Consider the following 27,848-nt stretch of genomic DNA (forward strand, 5'->3'; position numbering starts at 1 on the left):
ACCAGTCCCTCAAACCAGTCTGACAGCTACTGAGATCACTGCACTTCCTTACAGCAAAAACTATTAATAATGCACATATTATACAGCATACGGATTTCTGAAAGACGTCTCTTCTGCTCATCAAGGCTGCATTTATTTGACCAAAAATACAGTAAAAAGTGAAATATTATCATTTAAAACAGCTGTTTTAAAGACACTTCTATTCGTCATTAAATTGATCAAAAGTGAGAGTAAAGACATTTATACTGTAACAAAAGATTTCTGTTTCAAATAAATGCTGTTCTTTTGAACTTTCTATTCATCTGTGAATCTTGAAAAATAAAATGCATCACAGTTTCCATTAAAATATTGTGCAGCACAACTGTTTTCAACATTGATAATAATCAGAAATGTTTGTTGAGCAGTAAATCAGCATATTAGAATGATTTCTGAAGATCATGTGACACTGAAGACTGGAGTAATGATGCTGAAAATACAATAAATTAGTTTAACAGTTTTTCACTGTATTTCTGATCAAATAATGCAGCCTTGGTGAACAGAAGAGCCTTGCTGCTGTTCGCTCAGATGTGTGTGTTGATGTGTTTGAGACTCACCGATACACGCGTGAACACGGACGCTCAGCTGAGTGCGTAAAATCACACTGTGCTTCTTTCCCCTCCTGAAAACACAGAAAACCAGCAATACTGCTTAGAACAGAAGATAATAGCAATAAATCAGAAATGTGCTAAAGATACTGACCAGACACGATACACACACACACACACACTCACACACAGACACACACACAGACACACACACAGACACGCTCACACACACACACACACAGACACGCTCACACACACACACACACACACACACACACACACACGCTAGCAAACGCTCCACACACACGGTCATTCAGCTCTCCTGATATCAGTACACAAGCTCTTCACTCTTCTGGGAAACAGCTCTCAATATTCACATGTCATCGATAAGAAACATGACAAACGGCTGATTTTCTCATATTAATCTTCCATTCAGATGTTCTTCCGTCATGCATTTTTATCAACTACTTGCTTATTTATAAATAAAATAAAATGCATTATGACAAGTTTAGTAGAAAAAAATGTCAACATATAGGATAATATAAATATTTTAAAATATATTATGTTTGAATATTTTATTAAATTCAGCTTTGATTAAAATAGGGAAAAAAGAAATTCATTTTATGATCTTCTGTAATCTGAAAAGTGTCAAAAATTCATGATAAAGAATGCATATTCATTTTTATTACCAGAGCTCAACTGTAAGGACCGGCCGATGGTTCAGGATCAGTGTGAGAGATGCTTGGGACAGCTGACGGATTTGTCACTGCTCCGATCAAATTCAAAGTGATTTTAAAGCATTCAAGTGCAAGAAGACGTGAAAGACAACCATTCAGTGTGTTCTGTGCGCGCAGAGCTGCGTCTCAGGCAATGTCTTCATGTGTTTGAATGGACAAATACATACTAAATGTGTCAAAATACCCGTCTATCCTCAAAAACTGTTATGTCCTTAACCCTTAAATGCATGAATAGACTGAGGAATGTCTAACTTTAAAAAATGAAGGAGGGAGAGGGTATTGAATGATGTATTTTGATGAAGGTATGCATTTAAGGGTTAAGTGAAAATAAGCAGTTGTATTCATTATATTTGACCTATTCATCGTCTCTTAAAGTGACCACGTCTAATCTACAGCTGCTGTCGCTAGCTTTAATGTTAATATAAAAGACACATTACAAAAATAAAATCAATTCACTCGCTGCTCTTGACTGAATAACTTATATTTCTACAGTGAAGCATATGCAGTGTTACTTTACATTTGAGCCCTAAAGCACTGATTCATTTATATATTTTTTCAGTTTATTTATTTGTGGCGTTGCTTGTCATTTTTATTATTTGTTCGTATTTGCTGATTGGTCACAGGAATGCATGTATTTGATAAACAACAACAAAACTAAAACAGAAACCAATCAAAATAAAACAATTACTAATAATTTATTAAATCACAAAAACGTAAAATTAAAAGCAACTAAAAATAAAAACAACAGAAATGAAAATACTAAAAATTAAATCATAAAAAATTAAACATTCAATCTTAAAATGAATGTAGAAAGAACATAAACATTATATTTTTAATATTTGTTTGGTGGCATGTTTTTTATGACTGTAGGTGAGTATCACTGATACCAATACTCTAGGAAATTGCTTATATTGAACCATTGACTATATGTTGACTACACTAACACTACAATATAATTGAGAGCTATCAATTTTAACATTTATTAGACTTTAAAAAATTAAAACTTCTCAAAATAAAAATTAACTTAAAACAATCTTCACATAAACCTATTTCAGCCTCCAATGATTATGAAAATACAACAATGGAGATAAAAGGATTATTGCACCCCTTTCCAGCGGCGCGCTTTCGTTCCTCCATAAAAGCCTCAATATTTTTAATGCGTTAAACTGGAAAAATTAATTGCCTGCGTTAACGTGCTAATTTTGACAGCACTAAAAATAATGTATAAATGTATTTTTAAAAAGTCAATTCAAAATAATTTTATAACTAAAACTCCTAATAAACTAAGAAAAAAAAACTAAAATAAAAAGTCAATTTAAAATAAAAAAATAAACTACAACATTTACTAAAACAAAATTATAAAAATGTAAAAAAATTAAATAATTATTAAATAAAAACAAAATAATTACTACACATTTATTAAATTCTTAAAAAGTAAAAATCAGGTGCTGACAAATATTTTTGTGGACATTGTGATAATTTTTCAGGATTCACAGATGAATAGAAAGCTCAAAAGAACAGGATGTATTTCAAACAGAAATCTTTTGTGACACAATAATTGTCTTTACTGCTACTTTTGGTCAGCTTAATGCGTCTGTGATGAATTTGTCCGTTACAGTAATTGCCTCTTTGACATATTTGAGATGAGCTGCATTAGTATCTTGAACACAAAGCTGCTCACCGACACACACAGCAGCGCTGACCTCTGACCCCTCAATCCAAACACTAATAAATACAGCAGGAGGGATTCGCTCTCTCCGTCCAAGTGTGAGACCCACATTCAACCGCTTCACTTCAACAGCACAGAGAGTGTGTGTGTGTGTGTGTCTCAGGAACATGTCCAGATAGACGCACACACACACACTAACAGGAAGGTCTGTGTGACGGCAGAGATGTTCACATGTCAATCAGCTGTCAGACGCACATCAGAACACACACACACACACACACACACACACCCTGACACTGCTTTCAATCACAGCCATGAGAGTGACGCTCACACAAACACGCATGAAGACGACTGAATCCACTAAAACGAGATCTTCAGCGGCCAGGGTTTCCCAAACTGGGGTTTATTAGTTTATGAAAAGCTAAGAATTAATGAAATGATGTATAATTTTAAAATAAAAACAATAAAAATTCAACAATTACTAATAATTTTTTAAATCATAAAAATTTAAAAAATTTAAAAATAAATAAATAAATAAATAAAACTACCTAAAAAGCAATTAAACCATAAAACGTAAATTAAAATAATTTAAAATGAAAAACAATCCAAAAATTATTTTAATATGTATTAAACATAAATATATACTTATTAAAAACGTATTATAAATTATTAAATTACAAAGCTATAATAAATAATTGCAAAATAACTTTATTTTAAATAAAAACTATTCAAATAGAACTTACCAAAATCTATTAAATACAAAAATTTATATTATATGATTAAAAAAAAAAACATTTAAACAAAACAATTATTCTATTACTAAAAATGTATTAAATCATAAAAATGTAAAATTAAAATACTTGAAAACTTTAAAATATTATATAAGAAAATGTACAATTGAAGTAATAACATTACTTAATAATAAAAAAAAAAATCAAAACAAGATACTTACTAAAAGATAAAAGACATTACTTGTTAAGGTGCATTAATTGTCATCAGAGGACGGTGAACATGCAAATATGTTGTTAAATTATTCATTTAAAATTTGAAGTATACATTTGAGCTCAAAAGGGTTCGGCTGACAAACTGTGAATCCCTGATCTAGAGCTGATAGATCAATAAATCAGACCATTTGACATCACTGACTGTGGAAACAAGTGGCTGAATTGACCTGAACTCATCCTAGAGATGCAGAATAATCAGTCATCACTATATGAAGAAATAATAAAACCAAGAAACTGTGACAGAGTTTATGTGCATTCAGTCTTACAAGCAAAGGTCAGTCCAGCAGTCCTCAGACACTGATCATCACACACACACACACACACACACACACACTATCTGACTCATTCTCACTCATTTAACTCAGTGACATGTGGAAAATAGCCGACGGATCAACAACCCACAAAACCCTCAACACGGGACCAGACGCTCATCCAGAACACAAACATGAGCTCATGAACACACACGACCGCCTACATTTCCATATCAACACCTGATCTACTGCAGACCAGCCATACAGGCCATTTACATATGATCAGAAAATTACAAGAAATGCTCTTAAAATAAAACAGTTACTAAAAATGTATTCAAATGTCAAATTTAAATCATTTAAAAATAAAATAAAATATTAAAAATAAATAAATTTTAAAAACAAAATATTAAATATACATTTAAAAATAAAAAAATCATATTAAATATACTTGTTGCAGATGTAAATGAGCTATTAGCTAACTCTGGTGCAATTACTTTTAATTGTGCATTGTCCCTGTAAAATAAACAATAAAGTAAAGTAATTATATTTAAAAAACTATGTAAACAAATCATACTAAAAAAATATTGAATAATAACAATTATTACATCATAAAAACTTCCAAATTAAAATGCATAATTTTAAAATAAAAAACAATCAAAACCTACTAAAATTAATTAAATCATACAAATATAATATTTTTAAAATACAATCAAAATAAAACATAAAAATGTTAAATTAAAATGCACAATAAAAGAAACACCAAAATAAATATTGCATTTGTTTACCTGCATGTGAATGCATTGATAAATGAACTTTAAAAATCTCAGGGGAACTTCAGAAATAAAGCAGTGATGTCAAAACTACATTTTCTCCCAGATCTGACGAGCGCTTACCGACCCTACAGCAGATCTGAGTCCAGACGCCTCATTCTTTCCATGAACTCACCTTTCCCCGAATCAGAGAGATGAGAAAGACCAACAACACGACACACGGGACTGACAAACCTTCCAGAGATCCACGACACACGGTCCTCAAACAACCCCAGCCTCAAACAGGGCAATGAGCACAGATCAGCTGCAGAGATTTTAATATTTTAATCATTTAACAACACATTCACATCTTCTCTGATGTCAGTTAATGGTGTTTCAGAAATGATCTGTAGTAGTAAAAATAATAATTTATAATAATAATAATCAAATCTGTAGTAATAGTGGTAGTTTTATTGTATTAATCATTTTAATTCTACAGAAATAAAGACAGAAATACATGTCGTAAATATACGTCATATTTTCAATTAGTTTTTATTTTGATATTTTCAATTTCTTCTTTATTTTAATTAAAGTTTTAGGAATTGTATGTGTTTTGTCAGTTAAATATAATCATACATGTTTTTTTTATATATATATTATTTCAGTCAACATTTATTTTATATTAAGTAACACAAATATTTTTCTGTTAAAGTATGTTTTTAAAATGCATTATTATAATAATTAATGACAGTAATGATCAGTTATTGGTTTTAGTTATTTTAGTACGTCAGATTAAACTAAATGAAAATAAGAAATGTTGCCTTGGCATCTAGCTGAAATAAAAAAACTGTATTTTAAGGTTTTCATATTTTATTTCATTTTATTTAAGACTACATTTATTTATTTTTATTATCAAGTAATGATCATGTTTTTTTATATATATTAAATATAATACTTGTAAATTATTCGTTTGTTATTTTAATACTGAAAACAAAAAATGTAAACTTATTTGACTAATTTTCTAATTTTCGTTTATTTTAATTTGATTTTATTTCAAGTAACAGAATTTCTTTAGTTGACTATAATAACCCTGACTACAATTTACAAAATTAATATCACTTTCAAACGTTAATACCCTCAAGCTTCAGAGATGAATGTTTTAAAACATATTTAAACTTCTTATTCTAACACAAAAGGTCTTTAAAGTTGTGTTTTGGGTCATTATGCTTTGGCACAGTATGCAGTTGTTTTACGATATATGGCTATTACTGTCATTGTTGTTATTATTATTCTCTTCTAATTAGTTTGTGTTCCTCAAACAGCAGTGTGAGTGTAGTTTAAACTGAGACAGATCACAAATAAAAAGAGGGGTGAGTCCCCTTTAAAGTTCAGGTGCAGAGCTCTTCATTCTGAACTCTCAAAATGCATTAGATAGAAGAATTTAACCTTAAAATGTACAAAAATAAAAAAAATAATATATTTTAATTTATAAAATTTTATAATCACAATAAATATCATATTGTGGACTTTGTATCTATTTTGATATCGATGCATCCCTATTATTCTGACATTTTCAAAACACAACTACTGCTGTCTGTGCTGCAGTGAAGGAGAACGTTCAACAGAGACGATAAATCACACTGAGTGCACTTAGAATACCGCATACCCCTCTCTCTCTCCATCTCTCTCTCTCTCTCTCCATCTCTCTCTCTCTCTCTCTCAGGAAATCTGTTAAGGTGATTTGTGTGAGAGCCGCTGTCACACACACACATACGCACACACACACACACACACACACACACTCTCACACACACACACTCACACACACACTCACACACACACACACTCTCACACACACACTCACACACACACTCACACACACACTCACACACACACTCACACATCTCACACACACACTCACACACACTCACACACACACACACACACACACACACTCTCACATCTCACATCTCACACACACACTCACACACACACACACACTCACTCACACTCACACACACACTCACACACACACTCACACACACTCACTCACTCTCACTCACACACACTCACACACACTCTCAATAGCACTAACATGAGTGCAGTGTAGTGCCCTATGTAGTGTGCATCTCACCCTGCGCAGTCGTCCGGCTGAAATCCCTCGAGCTCATCTCTCTGCTCGTCTAGCGTCGACTCCAGATCCAGATACACACCGGTGTGAGAGAGCTGCAGAGCACAGTCATCCAGCTGCACACACACACACACACACACACACACACTTTACAATCAGGGACAGTATCACACTATATACATCAGATACAAAAAAAGGAAATTGTGACTCTTTAATGGTAAAAGTCAGAATGGTGAGATGTAAAGTCATAATTACTTTTGGTAAGAAACAGGCATTCAAATATTAGTTTATTAATATTTTGAATTAGTCTGTGTTTTTTTATATTTTCTGTTTTCATTTTAATTTGGGTTTAAGTTTTAGTAATTTTGTTGTGTGTTTTTGTCATTTTTATTATTTTTGAATTATTTTTCTGATCATCGTCATTTTAGTTATAATAATAGGCTTACTACTAATAAAAATAATTAGCAGCGGTAGTTTTATTAGTTTTAACTCAAATTATAAAACATTAAGATAATATAATTAAATGTATTTAAATGTATACATGTATATGTATATATATATATATATATATATATATATATATATATATATATATATATATATATATATATATATATATATATATATATATATATATATATATATATATATATATATATATATATATGTATATAGTTCCTTGCAAAAGTATTCATACCCCTTCATTTTTTTTCATGTTTTGTGTTGCTGTCTTATGTTAAACTGCTTTAAATTACTTTTTCCCCCCCACATCAATCTACACTCCATACACCATAATGGTAAAGCAAAAAAACAGGTTTTTAACATCTTTGCAAATGTATTAAAAATAAAAAACTTAAATGATTCCATTGCATAAGTAATCATACCCTTATCTGGGACAGTTCAAATGTAGCTCAGGGGCACTCATATTGCTTGTAGATGTTACTACACTTTGAGTGAAGGTAACCTGTGGCAGCTGCAGTTGATTGGGTATGATTTGGAAAGGCATTACACGTTTTAAAGAGCCCTGTAATGGGTTTTTGAAAATGAGCTTTCATGCAGTGTGTAACACAGCTCTAAGTGAATAAAAACATCCTGCAAAGTTTTAAATCTGAAAGTGCTCCGTGTATAAAGTTATAGTCTCTCAAAAGAAAGAGTCGACTGAATCACTGAAACGAGTCGTTTTTAAAAACGAATCCCAAGCCGTTTCATGCTGACAAACATGAATCATTAGCATATTGCCGCCCACTTGTTGGTCTTTTCACCTTGGTCTGAATGAAAATGAAAATGCAAATTCATTCTTTGCCACTAGGTGCCACTTTTGGAGCGCCTGGTGACGCTGTACACAAAGCAGCACTGCGCTCACAAACACTGCTTTATCAGGCATTACAGGCGAGATGAATTATGAAATGAGACCAATCGGACCAATCACTGCAGATTAGCGTCACGCAACGGATGGGTTTGGAAAAATCATTGAGCGAATCATTTGGGAGTGTTTTTTGACCCTGCATGCATGTCAACCTGTTGCTGGGGACTTCCAAAACCAAAATATCAGCAAAATATCAGAAGGTCTAACAGCTAATAATGCATATCACAGCCAACACCAAGCCCTCAGAAACAGGACTGCATCAAGCCACACATCTGGGGAAGAGTTCAGAAAAAAAATCCTCTCCTCAGTGAAGACAAAAAAAAACACACTTGGAATTTGCAACACAGCACCTAAAGGACCCTCAGACTCTGACAGGATTCTCTGGTCTGATGAACCTCAATCCTAAGCATCATGTTTGAAGGAAACCAGCTCTGCTCATCACCTGCAGAGTACCATCCCAAAAGTAAAGTGTGCTGGTATCAGCCTCATGCTGTGGGGCTGTTTTTCAGCAGCAGGGACTGAGGGACTCATCAGAGTAGAAGAGAAGCTCAATGCACCAAAATATAGAGATAGCCTTAATGAAAACCTAGTCCAGAGCATTCAGAACCTCAGACTGGGCAGAAGGTTTACCTTCCAACAGGACAGTGACCCTAAACACACAGCAAGAGTGGCTTATACACAACGCTGTGAATTTCTTTGAGTGGCCCAGCCACAGCCTGAGCTTGAACCCAATCAAATATTTCTGGAGAAACCTGAAAATGTGCGTCTGCCCCCATCCAACCTGACAGAGCTTGAGACGTGAAGAGATGAGGAGAAGAATGGTAGATAATTGCCAAATGCTGATGAGCAAAGCTTGTCGTATCGTACCCACAAAGACAAAGCGAAGTACCGAGTTAAGGGTATGAATACTTATGCAATGTGCTTATTTCAGTTTTTGTATTTTTAATAGATTTAAGAGGTTATGACAGTTCTGTTTTTGCTTTGTCATTATGGTGTATGGAGTGTAGATTGATGTGGGGGGGGGGGGGTAATTTAAAGCACACACACACACACACACACACACACACACACACTACAAGCTACAAGTTACATACTAGTATTTATGATGTAAAGCACTAGAGGTGTGTGTGTGGGTCACTAATCACCCTTCCAAATGACTCACAGTGCTGAATAAATGTAGTTTTGTGAGGATAAGTCATAAAACACATCAGTGTAAGCGACGTTTCCCTGTTTCAGACATTACAGCGCAGTAAATGTGATTACCATCGGCCGTGAAGTGCAGAAACACACGGCACACGCCTCATACACACACACTCTCTCTCTCTCTCTCTCTCTCTCATGCACACACACTCTCTCTCTCTCTCTCTCTCTCTCATACACACACTCTCTCTCTCTCTCTCTCTCTCATACACACACACACACACACTCTCTCTCTCTCACACACACACACACACTCTCTCTCTCTCTCTCTCACACACACACACGTGCTTTCTCTTTCCTTCACTGCGCTCTCGGGACAGAACAGCAGTCTGCAGTGCATTCAGAGCGCGCTGATGGATTTGTAGGTTTGATCAGGAACAGTGGTCAGATTCGACCCGCGTGTGTCCGAACACACGTCACACACGTGTTAAATGCTTCACGTGTTAAACAGTTAGCATGCATGACTAAAGAGTGTGATGAGCAGCTGCGCTCACGACAAACACAGGTGTGCATGTAAATCCAAACACACTCAGCTCTCTGAACGGGAAAACTAGGCCTATTGTTTTTATATATACTTAATTAACGTTTGCACTACTACTTAAAAGTCCATTTATTTAAAGAAATTAACACTTTTATTCATCAAGGATGCATTCAATTGATCAAAAGTGACATTTATAATGTCACAAAAGATTTCTGTTTCAAATAAATGCTGTTCTTTTGAACTTTCTATTCATCTGTGAATCCTGAAAAATAAAATGTATCTCAGTTTCCACAAAAATATTGGTCAACACAATTGTGTTCAACATTGATAATAATCATAAATGTTTGTTGAGCAGTAAATCAGTATATTATTATGATTTCTGAAGATCATGTGACACTGAAGACTGAAAATACAGCTGCAGATCACAGAAATACATTATAGTTTAACACATATTCACATAGAAATCAGCTGTTTGAAACTGTAATAATATTTCACTGTTTTTACTGTGTTTTTGATCAAATAAACGCAGCCTTGTTGAGCAGAAGAGACTCTTTCAGAAACATTAAAATCTTACAGACTCCAAACTTAAGAACAGTAGAGCATAAAAATGATTACCATGATACTTGATTTCCACACCCAATAAGAAAAAGCAATACAAATGAACAAAAAAGGTTTTAAAATGACAAGTAAAATGCAATTTTTCATCATGTACAATAGAATTTTATGAAATAAAGCATAAATGAAAGATTAATTGATTGATTTGTTACACTTTTTACATCAGCAAAGAACATAGAATGTGAGTTCTACAAATATTTGAATAAATACTAGAATTAACTTGCAACTTTATGCATATATATATATATATATATATATATATTTTATATACATACATACATAGTATATATTTATTAGTTTTATCAGTTTACTTATTTTATCATGCATTCCCTTGGAATTGAATCCATAACTTCTGTGAATAGGAGTATAAATATTACAATCTGTAACCCACACCAGAACCAAAACAGAGCAATTACTGCATTTTTAGAATTCAAAAATAGTTGACTTACTACGTACTTTAAAAACACACACTGAGACTGACCAGATATTTGGTCAGTTGCTCTGAAATGCACATCAGCCGCTTGTGTTTTCTTCTAACAAAATAACAAAACCTTGTACAATGTTCATCAGAATCAGCTGTATGGAGTGTGTGAGTGCTGGTTTGGCGTCTCTGAGCTCTTAACACCTGCGTCTCCATTGAGTCTGAACTCACCAAACCCTAATCAAACACTCGCTTTCCAGCTCAAGACGGCAGCTTTGATTTAAGACGACGTTCAGGCCAACAAACTCAGCCCATTCAAGAATGTGTCACACAAACAACACTCAATCACACAAATCTAACACACTTTCTCTCTCACACACACACACACACTTTTTCCTCAAAAAATAACTGCAATAATCTTTGTTTTATTTGTAATATGAAAAAAACATTTTTTTTACAGTGCACTCAAAGAGTTTTTGATATATCAAATCACTTAGAATCATAAACCTGTTCGCTGCTAAAATGATTACACTGATTCAATTAAACTAAATATTTAATAAGCTGAAAAAATTGGGTGTAGAAATTTTTCACAAATAATTACAAAGACACGCCAAGCAAAACACTGAATTACACATGAACGAGAAAGTCTGAGAAAGCATTTTTTGTAAAACAAACAAATTGTTTGTTTGTTTTTGTTTTTTTTACAGTGTATCAGATTTAAACAAATTGGATTTACTGGTGATAAATACGACTAAAATTTGATTTAATAAATAATATTATATGCATCAATCCAGCCAAGTCCAGTTTTCCCAGTACACCATTCTCAATACTCATGATGTTAATGTTTATAATATCTTCATGCCTTATAGTTGCATTTATCACATTAGAACTGCGTGATAATATAGCTCACATATATTCAGTGTAAAAATCACTGAATATATGTGATATATGTGGTGATGGCGCAGTGGATAAGACACATGCCTTTGGTATGAGAGACCCTTTGGTGTGAGAGACCCGGGTTCGAATCCACTGTGAGACACCAATGTGTCCCTGAGCAAGACACTTAACCCCTAGTTGCTCCAGAGGCGTGCGACCTCTGACATATATAGCAATTGTAAGTCGCTTTGGATAAAAGCATCAGCTAAATGAATAAATGTAAATGTAAAAATCACTAAACAGACAGAAATATGTAATGTGCTATTTCTGGAGTCCTGTAATAATAGAGAGAAGCAACACAAAGCTGAACTCTGGTCAGCCATCTCCTGCACTGACTGCAGCGTCTGTCTGACATTCTGGGGTTATAAATAGATCCGGCTGAATCTCATCCAGTGTAAGTGGTAGTTAGTGAAGGCTGAACGCTTATGATCCGCTGTCCGACTGTCCTTTACTGCAGCGCGCAAAACACTTAACCCTAACTAACAGCAACTTAACCCTAACTTAACCCCAGCTTAATATTAACATAGCCACAACTTAATTCTAACTTAACCCAACTTAATATTAACATAGCCACAACTAATCTCTAACTTAACTTTAACTTAACCCCAATTTAATATTAACATAGCCACAACTAATCTCTAACTTAACTTTAACTTAACCCCAATTTAATATTAACATAGCCACAACTTAATTCCAATTTAACCCCAACTTAATGTTAACATAGCCACAACTTAATTCCAATTTAACCCCAACTTAATATTAACATAGCCACAACTAATCTCTAACTTAACTTTAACTTAACCCCAACTTAATGTTAACATAGCCACAATTTAATTCTAACTTAACCCCAACTTAATGTTAACATAGCCACAACTTAATTCTAATTTAACCCAATTTAATATTAACATAGCCACAACTAATCTCTAACTTAACTTTAACTTAACCCCAACTTAATGTTAACATAGCCACAATTTAATTCTAACTTAACCCCAACTTAATGTTAACATAGCCACAACTTAATTCTAATTTAACCCAATTTAATATTAACATAGCCACAACTAATCTCTAACTTAACTTTAACTTAACCCCAACTTAATATTAACATAGCCACAACTAATCTCTAACTTAACCCCAACTTAATGATAACATAGCCACTAGGCATGTGCATCTCCATAACTGAGGCCGATGCGATACGCATCTCAATGCATAGCCAACGATACGATACATTGAAGATACATATGAAGCAGTGTGATTAGATTTCTATTCGATTCGATTCAAAATATTATTTATGTTCAATATATTCAAAATAAACATATTTTGGCCTAAATGTAAGATTTATGTATTTGAATTGCATATAAATTTCCATCTACCTGGACTACACAGTTTTAACCTTAATTAACTTAATGTAATGCTTATTTGTCAAATACACAACAAAATCATGGCATAGTTTATTATTAACTATTTGCATCTATTTGATTGTATTTAGGCTAATCATATTTTCAAAATTCATTTATTCAAATAGATCAGAATAAATGTCTTTATTGTGAAAACAATTACATTTACTTTACAAATTTATTAATATGATTAAAATATGACTAGCTGTGGAACAAGCAAAATTAATATGAAATATAATATTAATAAAAAAAACTGAATTAATAAATATATAAAGCTTGTTATTGTGTTTTTAAAACCCATTCAGTTTTTGTTTGACTGACAAATATACATCACAATAAGTTTATTAATATTAATACTATATAATCCAAATGGATAATCTTTTTATATGCAATTCAAACACACAAATCTTAAATTTAAGCCTAATTATTTTTAATGTGCAGCTCAGACAGTAAATTATGGCGCTTGTAACATGAGGGTCACGGGTTCGATTCCCAGAAAATGCATGATAATATGTGTGCAAATAATGCAATGTAAGTCACTTTGGATGAAAGTGTCTGCCAAATACAATAAGTATTAATATACTCATATAATATGCATTAATATTTATAGCTCTGAGTGAGTGTTGATACGGTGTTGAACAGACAATAATAAGTAGGAAAATTAAGAATTAAGTTTTGATCCATTTCGGCCTCAAAGAAAAAGCTGACAGCTCAGCATTATGAGGAAAATACAGCATCAGAGGGAGAAGAAACTCTGTTACACAGCGGCATTCTGGGAGCAGCTTAGACCTCTGTTTAATTTGACAGAATCGACCGAAACAGCCAATTACTGGCCATGACTTTCACTCAAATGACAGACTGACACAGAAAAACACAACGCCACATGCAAACACTGAGAAACCAGAGAGAAAGTGCAACATGGACAGAAAACGGAAATACAGATGTCAGTTTAACAAAACATCTAAGACACACTAACACTCAGTATGACTGAAAACATTGTTTCAACACAGCATAAACATGTGTGATTTCAAATGAATGCATAATATGTATGATAATATAATATTTATGGTTATGCTTGAACAATAACATTTACAAACAATAGCATTATGCAGTTGACCTAGTTTGGTTGTATTGTCTGTTGTTTACATTTGTATAATGATGGATTTATACTTTAGCAGCATTAAATGGTCTTTTCTTATGTTGCAGCCTGCATTCTGAGTGCATAAACACTGTTTTAATCATTTACAACCAACGAAGTCTCCATTACTGACGCAAAGATGAGTGTGTTTGTTCATCAGGTTTGTAGAAATGTGTACTCAATCAGTGTCTCAGCAGTGGATGCTCTGCAGTGAATGGGTGCCGTCAGAATGAGAGTCCAAACAGCTGATAAAAACACCACAATAATCCACACCACTCCAGTCCATCAGTTAACATCTGGAGAAGACAAAAGCTCAAACAAATCCAGCATTAAGATATTATTAACTCGAGTTCATAATCCATAATAACGCTTCCTCCAGTGAAAAAGTGCATTAAAATCCAGCCACATATTTGTTTAGAGCTGTTTTGGGCTGTAAATGGAGCTTGATTTGTGCAGATTTCTCTCCTGATTCAGACCAGAACACTTTTTCACTGGAGGAAGAGTTATTATGGATTATGAACTCGTATTTTAGTTAAAAACATCTTAATGCTACATTAGTTTCATCTTTTGTGTTCTCCAGATGTTAACTGATGGACTGGAGTGGTGTGGATTATTGTGATGTTTTTATCAGACTCTCATTCTGACGGCACCCATTCACTGCAGAGCATCCACTGCTGAGACACTGATGCAGAGACACATTTATACAAACCTGATGAAGAAACAAACTCATACAGTACATCTTTGATGGCCCGAGGGGGAGCACATTTCAGCTAATTTTCATTTTTGGCTGAACTGTTCCTTTAAGTACAAGAGTAACACACACACGTGTGTGTGTGTGGTGTGTAAAGTGAGATGGCGCGTGTGCGCTGTAAGCCCCGTTTATGCGAGGTGTGTGTAACAGTAAATGTCCTTTAAGACCTAATAATCTGTCACAGTTACTCTGGAGGTTTTAACCCTTTACCTCCACACACACTCAACTGATCTGCAGTAATGTTTAAGATTTACTCCAGCACACGACACTATGATAAGAACAGTTTGTTCATTCACACTTTTAACATTTATGAATATAAACTTAGTAATACACAACTAAAATCCCTATAATATTTGGATTTGTGAATTTCTAAGATTTCTAAATGAGGATCATGATCAAAACTCTCAATCTCCTCATGTCTTCTGTTGTCTGATTGATATTTTAGAGTGTTTTCTCAGTAAAAGCTCTTTTAGTGTAATTGTACAGGTGTCCAGCTTCAGCTGCTGCTTCTCGTGTCAAATCTTGACTGATTTTGATCAAGTAAAGGTCAGAATAACTGCAGTCATATCTCCAGATGAACTCTTACTGGACTGAAGCAGCTCAGCTTTACTTGATTCTCCATCAATCATTTTCTAGATAAATCAGTGCGTCTCAAATCTGATCTTCAGGATCTTTAGAGGAGCGTTTGTTTCCAGAAGCTTTACTTTCACTGTTCCTCAGCGGAGGAATGATCTTCATCTCACATCTTCTGAGGAGCGTTTATTTCTTCATCTCTCAATCAGCATTGCATTATTTGTTTGGATCATTTACATCTCATCTTACTGAGACATATTACTGGAGATATAGAGTGACCACGGATATTTATATCATATTATGTCAATATCTGCTGCACTGTTATAAAGATCTTTATACTGATTTACAAGCAGCATATGCCTGATGCATCAAATTATATATTTTGCCTAAAGATTCAATGAACTATTCTACTGCACAATAATCAGATTATTCTGCCTATTACTTCATAAATCAGGCTGTACAAGGTTAACTTCATCTGTGTCCCTGCAGCACAAAAGCAGTCATGAGTAGCACAGGTATATTTGTAGCAATAGCCAACAATACATTGTATGGATCAAAATTATACATTTTTATTTTATGACAAAAATCATTAGGATATTAAGATCATGTTCCATGAAGATATTTAGTAAATTTCCTACCGTAAATATATCAAAACTTCATTTTTGATTAGTAATATGCATTGCTAAGAACTTCATTTGAACAACTTTAAAGGAGATTTTCTCAATATTTAGATTTTTTTGCTCCCTCAGATTCCAGATTTTCTAATAGTTGTATCTCAGACAAATATTGTCCTATCATAACAAACCATACATCAATGAAAAGATGATTTATTCAGCTTCAGATGATGCATAAATAACCCCCTTATGACTGGTTTGGTGTCAGATATATTGTCTGTGAATGTGAATGAAGCAGCGGCTCTAAAAGCGGCTCTGAGCCGCACCTGTCGCGCTTTAAAAACACGACACAAACTCACTTATTAACTGACCTGTGACCTCAACACTTTAACAGTTTGGTTTTTAATACATGCTATTAAAAAAACACCAAATCAAATAACACTAAAAATACTTAAAAGTATAAATTAATTATTTTAGATAGTATTTTTCAGGAAATATCGACGGGAAAATAGTTTTAAATAGACATTAAATGAATATGCATGGTTTAAATGATCGTATAAAAGAGGAGGATAAGTTTGCGTGTAGTCTGAGGTGATCTGACCTTGTGAGGAGCCTTCAGGAGCCTGTGGACCCCCGCGAGCTGGTTGATCAGAGGGATATCTTCTCTGAAGCTGTAGAGAGGAGCTCGGGTCGGTTCCGGGAAATTAGTGCTGTTGAACGGATCGGTGTCGTCGAGAAACTGAACGCGGCACACAAACGAAGACATGATGCATCCATTCACGGACCACCGCCGTTTCCAAGCGCGTCCTTTCCCCGGTAACGACAACAACACCGTCCTTCGGCGGATCCGCGTCCGTGCCTCGGTGCTTGCGCCGCGGAAATGATCTGAAGAACCGATCAGAAGAAGCTCTGTCCGTTACTCCGAGCTGAGTGCGAGAGCCCGAGTGTCACGAGCGGGTGAACTTGGTGAAGGTGCGGGGAAACCGGACGCCCCCCGCGGATAAAGCGCTTTACCGGCGATGAGGAGAAACAGCGGCCTCTAGCGGCCAGAGACAGAAACGCACTGTTCTCCATCTGACCCTGCAGCACAAAACCAAATTTGAGATTAATACATCATCAGAAGCTGAATAAATAATCTTTCCATTGATGTATGGTTTGTTATGATAGGACAATATTTGTCTGAGATACAACTATTTGAAAATCTGGAATCTGAGGATGTAAAAAAAATCTAAATATTGAGAAAATCTCCTTTAAAGTTGTTCAAATGAAGTTCTTAGCCATGCATATTACTAATCAAATATTAAGTTTTGATATATTTACGGTAGGGAATTTACTAAATATCTTCATGGAACATAATCTTAATATCCTAATGATTTTTGGCATGAAAGAGAAATGTATAATTGTGATCCATACAATGTAGGGTACAGCTTAAGAAAAAATGTGCTATTCACTGCGCCTAAAATGTATATTTACAGAAAAAATGTTTGTATTGAAAATTAATGGAGGACGAGATTTTGTGTGAAGATAAATCATACAAGTCTATTTTGTATAAAAATCTTATAAATGTATGAGGTGGCCTTTTACCCCCCACACGGTATTTATACAAATACTTCAACTAAAATAACGTCTAAGTTAATACTTGTTCAAAATATTTAAAAAATATATATATATTGTTTTGGAAAGTGCTACGCCATGTTTTTGTGCCATCTACTGGTTTAGAGGAAAATAATATCAAAGGTGCCTTTTACCCCGTTGTACCCTAGCTATGCTGCAAATATACCGTGCTGTGCTACTCATGACTGGTTTCATTCTACAAATACATGCAGACATTTACCACGGTAACCGCAGGAGAGATGAAATATAGCATCTTAAGTCTCTTAGTATATATATAGAAATATATAAAAGATATTTGAGGTAAAAAATGTATGTAATCAATATAACTATACTTCCCCAGTTGATTGACTACATTAAGAATTGCAAACACTTTTTTTGTATTGTGTGTTTTCTGAAATGTTTGAATATGCAAATTATCCTATTAAATATGCACTAATTTGCATACAAATCCAAAACAGAAACCTGAACTTTGGATAAAGTCAGCCATACTATACATGTTTTGTGGCAAAAATATATTTTAAATATGCTAAATAAATATATGTCGTAAACAGTGAAGTAGCCTGTATCAAATATATTTTTGAAATTAAAAATATATTATTTAGTTTCAACTTACCAAAATATATTATATATTATTTATTTGTATTTAAGTGTTTTATATGTTCACATCTGTTATGGAAAACTAATAAAGATTTTCTTCAAATCTGACGTGTGAATGCAGTTTCTTGGATCGAAATATATGGAGGGAAAAAATTATTTTCAGTGATTTTAAAAAAAATATACAAAAATGTGGCCAAAATATATTGATAGAAAATGTTAACGAAAATATATTTTGAAACTTTTTTTTTTAGCAAATATATATTTTGGGCATTTTTTGTATATTTTTAAAATAGATTTTAATAATTTTATATTTAATAATATTTAAAGATAAATTGTTTGATTTTGTTGACATATTTAATTTAGCTTTATATCACTCCATAAATCAGAAAATACTGTCAACAGCCAGAAAACAAATCCATTTTCACCATGTTTTTAGAAGTAAAATGATAAATATATATCAGTGTGAATAAAAAATGAACAAACCCCTCAGTAAAATCCTTCAGAATATAGATGAGAATAAAACTATGCAAGAGAAAGAATATATGGATTAAAACTGAAGTCGATAAATAAACACTTAAATGTGTATTTTTTAAGGTTTTCTTTGCACTAAAGACATTATGAAAAGCCCAAAATAATGTATATTATAATTATATATTATATTATCAGAATAGTTTGAGTGAATAGTTGAGGTGAAAAATATTTATTTATCAGTATTTGGTGTTTGTCTCTTATGCTTTAATGAAACCTGATGATGATGATGATGAAGATTTAATTCAAAGAACATCTCAAGCTTCACTTTAAGTTGTCTGTAAGAGTCACATGATCAGTGACACTCATTCAAATACTGCATTTGATTTCAATGTTTTAAATTCTAAATCTTAAATCAAAAGGCTTTTGAATCACAGTTCATTTGTTATAGTTTATTAATGCCTCATCACCAGACAAACCTAACTTTTCTTATCAAACTGATGCTCGAACATTGTATGCTTATTTCAGTTTATGATATTAAATGCATTGGGTTTTCCAAAACTGTGCTCTGTGAGGGAAATGCAGAGTTGATGAAATGCTAAAAATGCAGAATTTTTTAAAATAAACAATCATATTAAATAAATAAATAAAATTATATTTATAATATATAAAATATATAATTGCAATAACAAAAACAATCAAAATAAAATGATGACCTGCATATCATGTGACCATTAATATGAGAAATTAAATTATTCTTATATGTCAAAATATTATATTAACTTGAAATGTTTGTCAATCCCTGAATTAACCCATTAATCATCACCAGAATTTAATTTACAGACCATTCTAAAAATACAAAGCTCTTAATATCACTACTTACAGTTAATCTGAGGCTAAAATAGGCTAAAAATAAACTTCTGATCAGCAGAAACAGACAGGAGAGGGTAGCAGAGCGTCACGATCGGACTAAACCGGATCAATAATGACCACTCTCTTTCCCAGAATAGCTTTTTGGTTTAGGTTTGTTTTCCTATATTGAAGGTCTCTCTGAAGTCCTAATTCATTATATATACTTTTATATACATTGCTTTGACCCTTCACTGTAGATCCCGCCTTCTCACGCCACAATTGGTCAATTATTACAGCGCCTGCACGCTATTGGTCAAAGTCATTACCTTCAGCAAGTATGAAAACAATAGGATTTTATGCAATTTAGAATTTTTTTTAAACAAAAGAAGGCACATGCATGCTGAGATCAGCATCAATAAAGCTCCCTGCCGTATTAAAGTGTTCGTTAATGTTTGACACGCTGTAATCTCTTACTCTGAGGCTTTCATGATTGAGCTTCTGAAGTTCATCTGTGGATCGGTGTGACGTCACGAGGCTCCTGACGTCATTCATCTGAAGATCTGGATCTCTCAGACAGGTTTGTTCTCTCTCTCTGTAGAGCCACACCAAAAACAAGCTTTATTCAGAAACATGAATGGCAAGTATAAGTCCTAAAAAAGGCATTCATGATAAAACTGATGTTTACTGAACCACTGACTTGTGTTTGTCACACACACAAGCATGTATAATAAACTTAATGTGATGCATATGTCACATAAATAAAAAAATAACTTTAACCTGATAAATGAATGCTGTAAGATTATGTAATGATATCTAATGCATTAATGTTAACAAACTGAACGTTATTGTAAAGCGTTGCTGATATACTAGTTTGAAGTTGCTTTTATTTGATCAAAATAGTGAAATATTATTACAATTTAAAATAGCTGTTTTCTATGTGAATATGTGTTAAACTGTAATTTATTTCTGTGATCTGCAGCTGTATTTTCAGCATCATTACTCCAGTCTTCAGTGTCACACGATCTTCAGAAATCATTATAATATACTGATTTACTGCTCAAGAAACATTATTATTATTATCAATGTTGAACACAGTTGTGCTGCTCAATATTTTTGTATTCTGTAATCTGATGCTGATTGTGATTTTTCAGTATTCAGTTCAAGTGCACTGCAGAAATAAATTAAAATTAAATAATAATAAATAAATAAACATTTTTTTTTTTTTGCGAGTGCATAGGTTTGATTTTGGCATTGGTGGGAACATAACTGCAGACAACAGACATTTAATTGTTTGATCAAAAATTATGGCTATAGGGACAATTTAGTAGTCACTGGATGTAGGATCATGTCTGTACTAAACTCTACACCCTTGAAAATCATAAAAAGCGATGACCAACTTTGAAAGCTATAGTTCTCTCCTTATGAAGAAGTCAACAGATTAATGAGTTACTCCAAATTTCTCAAAAAGCTTATGGTCGTGATTATAATATAAGTCAGACATTGAAGCGAGTTGCTGTTTTTGTCTCTTGTGAGGAAAATTCATTCACTTGTTTTGTAGCCACACAGAGACATTTAGTCAGATTTAATGTTCCTAATCTCATTTTGTCAGTGACTTTTCTTTCTGCTTTAAACATGCTTTTTTTGCATTGTTTGATTACTCATAAGAGAATATATTATAACTGAATTCATTTGTGTTTCCTGCTAGCTAAGTTTCACATACAGAAACAAAACTTCACTGGCTCTAAATCTCTCTTTTCTTTATTCAGAGTTGATCTAGAGAAGTACATGGAAACTCTTTAAAGTTCTGTTCATCCTAAAGCAGTGAAAACACCTCTATTCATCATATGTGATCTCTTAACATGGCTACTACACTTTTACTATAGTAAAACCATGGTTAATTTCCTTAATTTGTATTTGTGTATGCTTTCTTTCTTTTTGTTTTTTATAACTGTACTGCCTTAATGGTTGAATTTTTGTACTTTTTAATTAAAAAAACCCGCTCTGAAGTTCTGATCTGAATCTAAATCAAACGATTTGCAAACCTGCTCTGAAGTTCTGATCTAAATCAAATGATTCATGAACCCGCTCCCAAGTTCTGATAGATTTCAGTCTGGGTTTAGAGAATTTCATAGTACTGAATCTGCCCTGTTGAAGGTTACTAATGATATTTTACTTTCCCTTGACTCTGGTTCTTGCTGTATCTTAATCATGCTTGATTTAAGTGCAGCATTTGATACAATAGATCATGACATTCTTCTTCAAAGACTTGATCAAGTAGCTGGTTTTCAGGGATCTGTGTTGAACTGGTTTGCTTCCTACCTTAGGGACAGATCTTTTTCTGTGAATTTGGGGAACTGTTTCTCATCTCGGGCTGAAATTTCCTACGGTGTTCCACAGGGCTCTATTCTGGGTCCTCTCCTTTTCTCCTTATATATGCTTCCACTTGGTTATATTTTTCAGAAACATAAATTATCATATCATCTCTATGCCAATGACACTCAACTTTATTTTCCTGTTAAAAACAATAACTGTTCTATGTCTACTCTGTTTGCATGTCTTCAGAACATTAAATGCTGGATCCCCTTGAATTTTTTTACAGTTAAATAATGATAAAACTGAAATAATGTTTTTTGGTCCAACAGCTGTGTCCTCTGGCATTGTCAAGCAGCTTGGCCCTCTGTCATCAAATGTACGTGATCGTGTTAGAAACCTTGGCGTTGTCTTTGATCCTGCGTTGTCTTTTGATAAGCAGATTAGTACTGTTGTGAAAAGCAGTTTCTTTCAATTAAGATCAATTGCTAGAATCAAGAAGATGCTTTCCATGAAGGACCTTCAAACTGTAAATCATGCGTTTATAACTTCAAGGTTGGATTACTGTAGCTCACTTTATCTGGGTCTGCCTAAATCATCTCTGAACCAATTGCAATTGGTGATAAATGCGGCAGCCAGATTATTGACTGGCACCAGAAAACGTGAGCACATTACCCCGGTTCTCGCCTCTCTACACTGGCTCCCGGTTCAGTTTTGTGTTGATTTTAAGATTTTGCTTTTTGTTTTTAAAACTTTATATGGTTATGCTCCCCAGTATATCTGTAATCTCCCTAATTCCACCTCTAGATCTCTTCGGTCTCTTCTAGTCAATTTCTTCTCTCAGTTCCTCGTTCACATTTTAAAACGAAAGGCGACCGGGCTTTTGCGGTGGCAGCACCTAGGCTCTGGAACAGTCTTCCCCTCCACATAAGATCTTCTCCTACTATTTCTTTGTTTAAATCTCCTTTGAAACCCCATTTATATTCTGTATGTTTTAATTCTGGTTGAGGTTGGTTGAACAGACTAGACACTCAAACATTGCTGCACCAGACATGTGTATAGATAAGCAGTCTGAAATGTCCCATTCCTTAAAGCTGTTGCTTTGAGATGCTTCTTTGTTTGAAAGAAATAAAGAGAGAGTTGCAGTGGAAGTTAAAGAAAGAGAATCATACTCTATTCAAGAACATGCAGTGAGATTACACATTCAGTTTAAACCCAGCTGAATGCACAGCTTAAACGTCAATTCACGATCAAACTAAACAACTGTAATTATAAAGTTGATATAGGAACAAGAGAGATCTACTAATATACAGCACAGCTTATAGCAAATGACAATTTCTGAACAGAGCTGGGCAGAGGGGCACAATATCGAAAGAATATTTACCTTTGAACAGGGTCCTTGACGCTTCCTCTTGGTACTGTAAATTGAAGACGTAGTAAGTGTTGAAAATTGCAGTCCTGTGATGACGCTTTGGCCGACACTTTCACAGATGACATGGTTTTCGATGCTGCTCATCCATCCTCCAATTGTGGCTTCATCACCAGCAACTGATACAGACAAAAATTATAGTAAATATCCCAAAACAGTATCAAATATTACTATCAGCACCCTATCCGTGCATTTTCAATACAGTTTTGAGCAGTATATTGTCTCTCCATTTACAAGAAGTATCAAAACTGCTGCAAATCAGTACTTTTCATAACTTGGCATGGCTAAAACAACATTGATGAGCTACATCCATGGGAGAGCCTTGCTTTACAGGATCAGCCATGGAGTGGCAAGGAGGGCTCAACATCGGCTGCAGTGGCAGACATCTGTAGAACATAGACAAAGGTATTTCAATTATGAATTAAATTGTGTGACCAGTCGTAGCAAGTATAAATAAATAAAAATAAACAAAACAGACATAGCTCAGAGTATCAGTCCCTCTATTCTATTCTATAAACTATATACACTTCTATTCTATATTCTATAAACACTCACATAAGATATTAAATTTGGGCAACAATGACAATGATAAAATTGCATTTACCTTAAGTAGGCGATGAGGAAAACTCTGGAATATGGTGCTGGCAGCTCACAGTTAATCCATTATTGAAAGAATCATCTTGATCCATTGTTATTTTGCTCAGATGGAAGGGGGGGGGGGGGGGGGTCATGATGCGTCGTGGTTTTGCACTGAGGAGTTATGAATGGTCTCAGTGTCGCACACGTAACTACACTTAAAAGAAATACTGTTTTATACCATAAAATTGTGCAGTGGTTTGTGATTAATAATTTGTTCTGCAAAGGTATCATCATTCACAGTATTCAACTGTATTTACAAAAAATAATGCATTACTGTAGGAAAATTCCTGTATTTTTACAGCTATTTTTTAAAGTATGGGTCACTTATGCCAAATTCAAAAGAAAGAAATTATACTTTGCATACAGAAAATGAAGCTTCATTAGACTGTGATATTATTTCCATGCCATTTAATTGGTATTAACATAATGCAAAAATAAATAAATAAACATTGTTAATAAACATTAACAATGAATGAATGAATGAATTAATATTAATTGTAAAATGTATTTCGTAACTGTAAAAACCAACAACAGAAATCATGGTCCAGACATAATTTTAAATAAATAAATTAAATTAAATTAAGTTTACCAAATTCAATTCTCCATACACGATAAACAAGTTTCTTGTCAATATAATAAAATATCACAAAACACACTGCGAAAAACGTTTTCTTACTCAGGATTGTTTGTTTACAAATTTCAAAACATTATTCAATCATTTAGAAAGCAAGACTTTATGTCTTTATATTATATTTAAAAATAAAAAATGATAAAAAAAATTTCAGGGTATAATGACTGTAAACTATATAAATGATCGTTGTCTCTGTGATTTCTATATTTCATGTCTCTTTCCAAACTCTCTTTCTGCTCACGCAATAAAATTATTACAAATCAAACCTACAGGCAGCATCAAACATGACAATGTACTGTCGTCATAGATAAAGAGTGTGTTATATAAGAGCTTCACGTCGGGGTTTATCAATGTTACGCCTCACTTATTTCTTAACTCAAATGTGACATTCCTCCTAATTAGAAAAATGATTACAACAACAATTAATGTAGTGTCAATCCCAAATGATTGACCAGATGAGACGTGCTCCAAACAGCATCTCATCTTATGCAAGCGTTTCGGACGAGTCAATTAGTTGCTGGAGAACATCTTCATCTGACAGCTGAGCTGTTCAAACATCATAAATCATTCATCACATCTCAAATCACAGCGTATCACCGATGCGCAATGAGCCTCTGTCATTTATTGTTTAGCATGTTGGACTTCAGTGCTGCGGTATGGAATGTGTATGGATTTATGATGCTATAGGGAGTATCTGTCAGATAACACACTCTTGACCTGTAAACCCACCCTTGTAAAGTCTTTAAGCGTCAGTTTGATCGCTGTCCAGCCTGATCACAACAGTCTCTCTTTAGCGTCTGTCATAAGCTGTCAGTCAAACAACAGTGGATCTAAATTTACATTTATGCATTTAGCAGACACTTTTATCCAAAGCTACTTACATTGCATTCAAGTTACAGTTTCTACATTTTATCAGCTCTTGCTTTCCCTGGGAATCGAACCTATGACCTTGGGGTTGCTAGCGCCATGCTCTACTATTTGAGCTACAGGAAAGCTGTAAATGAGCGATCGAGTGTGGGTCATTTTTCACCCCAATTTTTAATAAAGAAAAATATATTTTCCATACAGGAAATAAAGCCTCATTAATAGTTTTTTTTATTTAATATTATTATAATTAGTATTATTTTAGGAACATTGATGTGCTATTATAGTTTTTGCCAATATATGTTGTTTTTATCATTTCTGATTTCAATTTTAGTAAAAGTTTTAGTACTTTGGTTGTGGTTTATTCATTTTTATTATTTGTCGGTTTTTTTTTAAATACTGTATGTCTATATACAACCCCAATTCCAGAGAAGTTGGGGCATTTTGGAAAATGCAATAAAATTTGTTCATTCTCTTTAGCTTTCATTTAATTGACAAAAGTACACAGAAAAGATTTCCAAAGTTTTCAGCGACCAACGTAAATGTATTTTGTAAACATGAACAAATTTTGTTTTTGACGGCTGCAACACATTTCAAAAAAGTTGGGACAAAGGCAAAATAAAAGTGAAAAGGTTCCAGAATATCCAGGTTCAACTGTTCTGAAACAGTTCTCAGTAAGCAGGTGAGCTGCTAATAGGTCAAGGTATCATGTTTGTGTATAAAAGGAGCATCTCAGTCTTTGCAAGCAAAGCTGGATCATGACTCATCATTTTGTGCCAAATTCCATGAGAGTATGGAATTATGTATTCATATGTGTATTTTATTCTCATCTTATTTTTATTGTCTGTGTGTCGTTGTTGTCTCTGTGAACTGGAAGCTTATGACACTAAAACAAATTCCTTGTTCCTTTGCATACTTGGCAATAAAAGCTCTTTCTGATTCCGAGATATGTATATATATATATACACAATCCTGTATATGTACACAAGTTTGTATGCTTATGGTTGTTCCAAAAAAAAAAAAGCCCAAAACATATTATACTATAATAAAAAATATTATAAAATCAGTCAAATCAGTGTTTTATAATTAGTAAAAACGGTAAAATCAGTGTTATATAAATATTTTAAATATTTAATCTGGTTAAAATTTAACCTGGATTGATGAATGTTGTAAAAACTTATGTAATGATACCTAATGCATAAATATTTACAAAGTGAATGTTATTGTAAAGCGTTGCTGATATAAGAAACTTTAAAGTTGCTTATATTTGGTCAAAAATACAGTACAAGCACTGAAATATTATTATGATTTCAAATAGCTGTTTTCTATGTGAATATCTGTTAAAATGTAATTTATTTCTGTGATCAAACTGAATTTTTAGCATCATTACTCCAGTCTTCAGTGTCACTATATGCTGATTTGCTGCTCTAGAAACATTTATGATTTTTAGCAATGTTGAAAACAGTTGTACTGCACAATATTTCTGTGGAAACTGATACATTTTATTTTTCAAGATTCACAGAAAGAATAGAAAGTTCAAAACAACGGCATTTATTTGAAATAGAAACCTATTGTAATGTTATAAATGTCCTTACTGTCACTTTTGATCAATTTAATGCATCATACTGACACAGAACTTTTCTCTCTCTGTGTGTGTGTGAGAGAGAGAGAGAGAGCGGGAGTGAGAGTGTGTGGATATGGGAGGAGATGTCAGTGCTAAAGATCAGCATGTGCATGTTGGAGTCAGTATTTATTGACATCTCCAGCCATCACTCCATCTCTTCTCTTCTCTTCTCACCCCTCTCTGTGGACAAACCCAACACAGCAGAC

The 27,848-nt window shown here is 33.6% G+C and overlaps 1 protein-coding gene across 1 annotated transcript in view; it reads right to left on the bottom strand.

Annotated features, from left to right (window-relative positions):
* The window catches only part of LOC306885015 (FH1/FH2 domain-containing protein 3-like), a 73,775-nt gene extending 56,176 nt beyond the window's left edge, over positions 1 to 17,599 (bottom strand). The window contains exons 1-3 of the mRNA XM_079441323.1: positions 17,216 to 17,599; positions 7,129 to 7,241; positions 594 to 658 (exon numbers count right to left, since the gene is read on the bottom strand). Coding sequence (XP_079297449.1) covers positions 594 to 658; positions 7,129 to 7,241; positions 17,216 to 17,380 — 343 coding nt within the window. The 5' untranslated portion in view covers positions 17,381 to 17,599. The remainder of the gene's footprint in view (positions 1 to 593; positions 659 to 7,128; positions 7,242 to 17,215) is intronic.
* Between the last annotated feature and the right edge of the window lie 10,249 nt (positions 17,600 to 27,848).

The sequence above is a fragment of the Barbus barbus genome (genome assembly GCF_936440315.1).
Source record: "Barbus barbus genome assembly, chromosome: 19".
In the NCBI taxonomy this organism is placed as follows: Eukaryota; Metazoa; Chordata; class Actinopteri; order Cypriniformes; family Cyprinidae; genus Barbus; species Barbus barbus.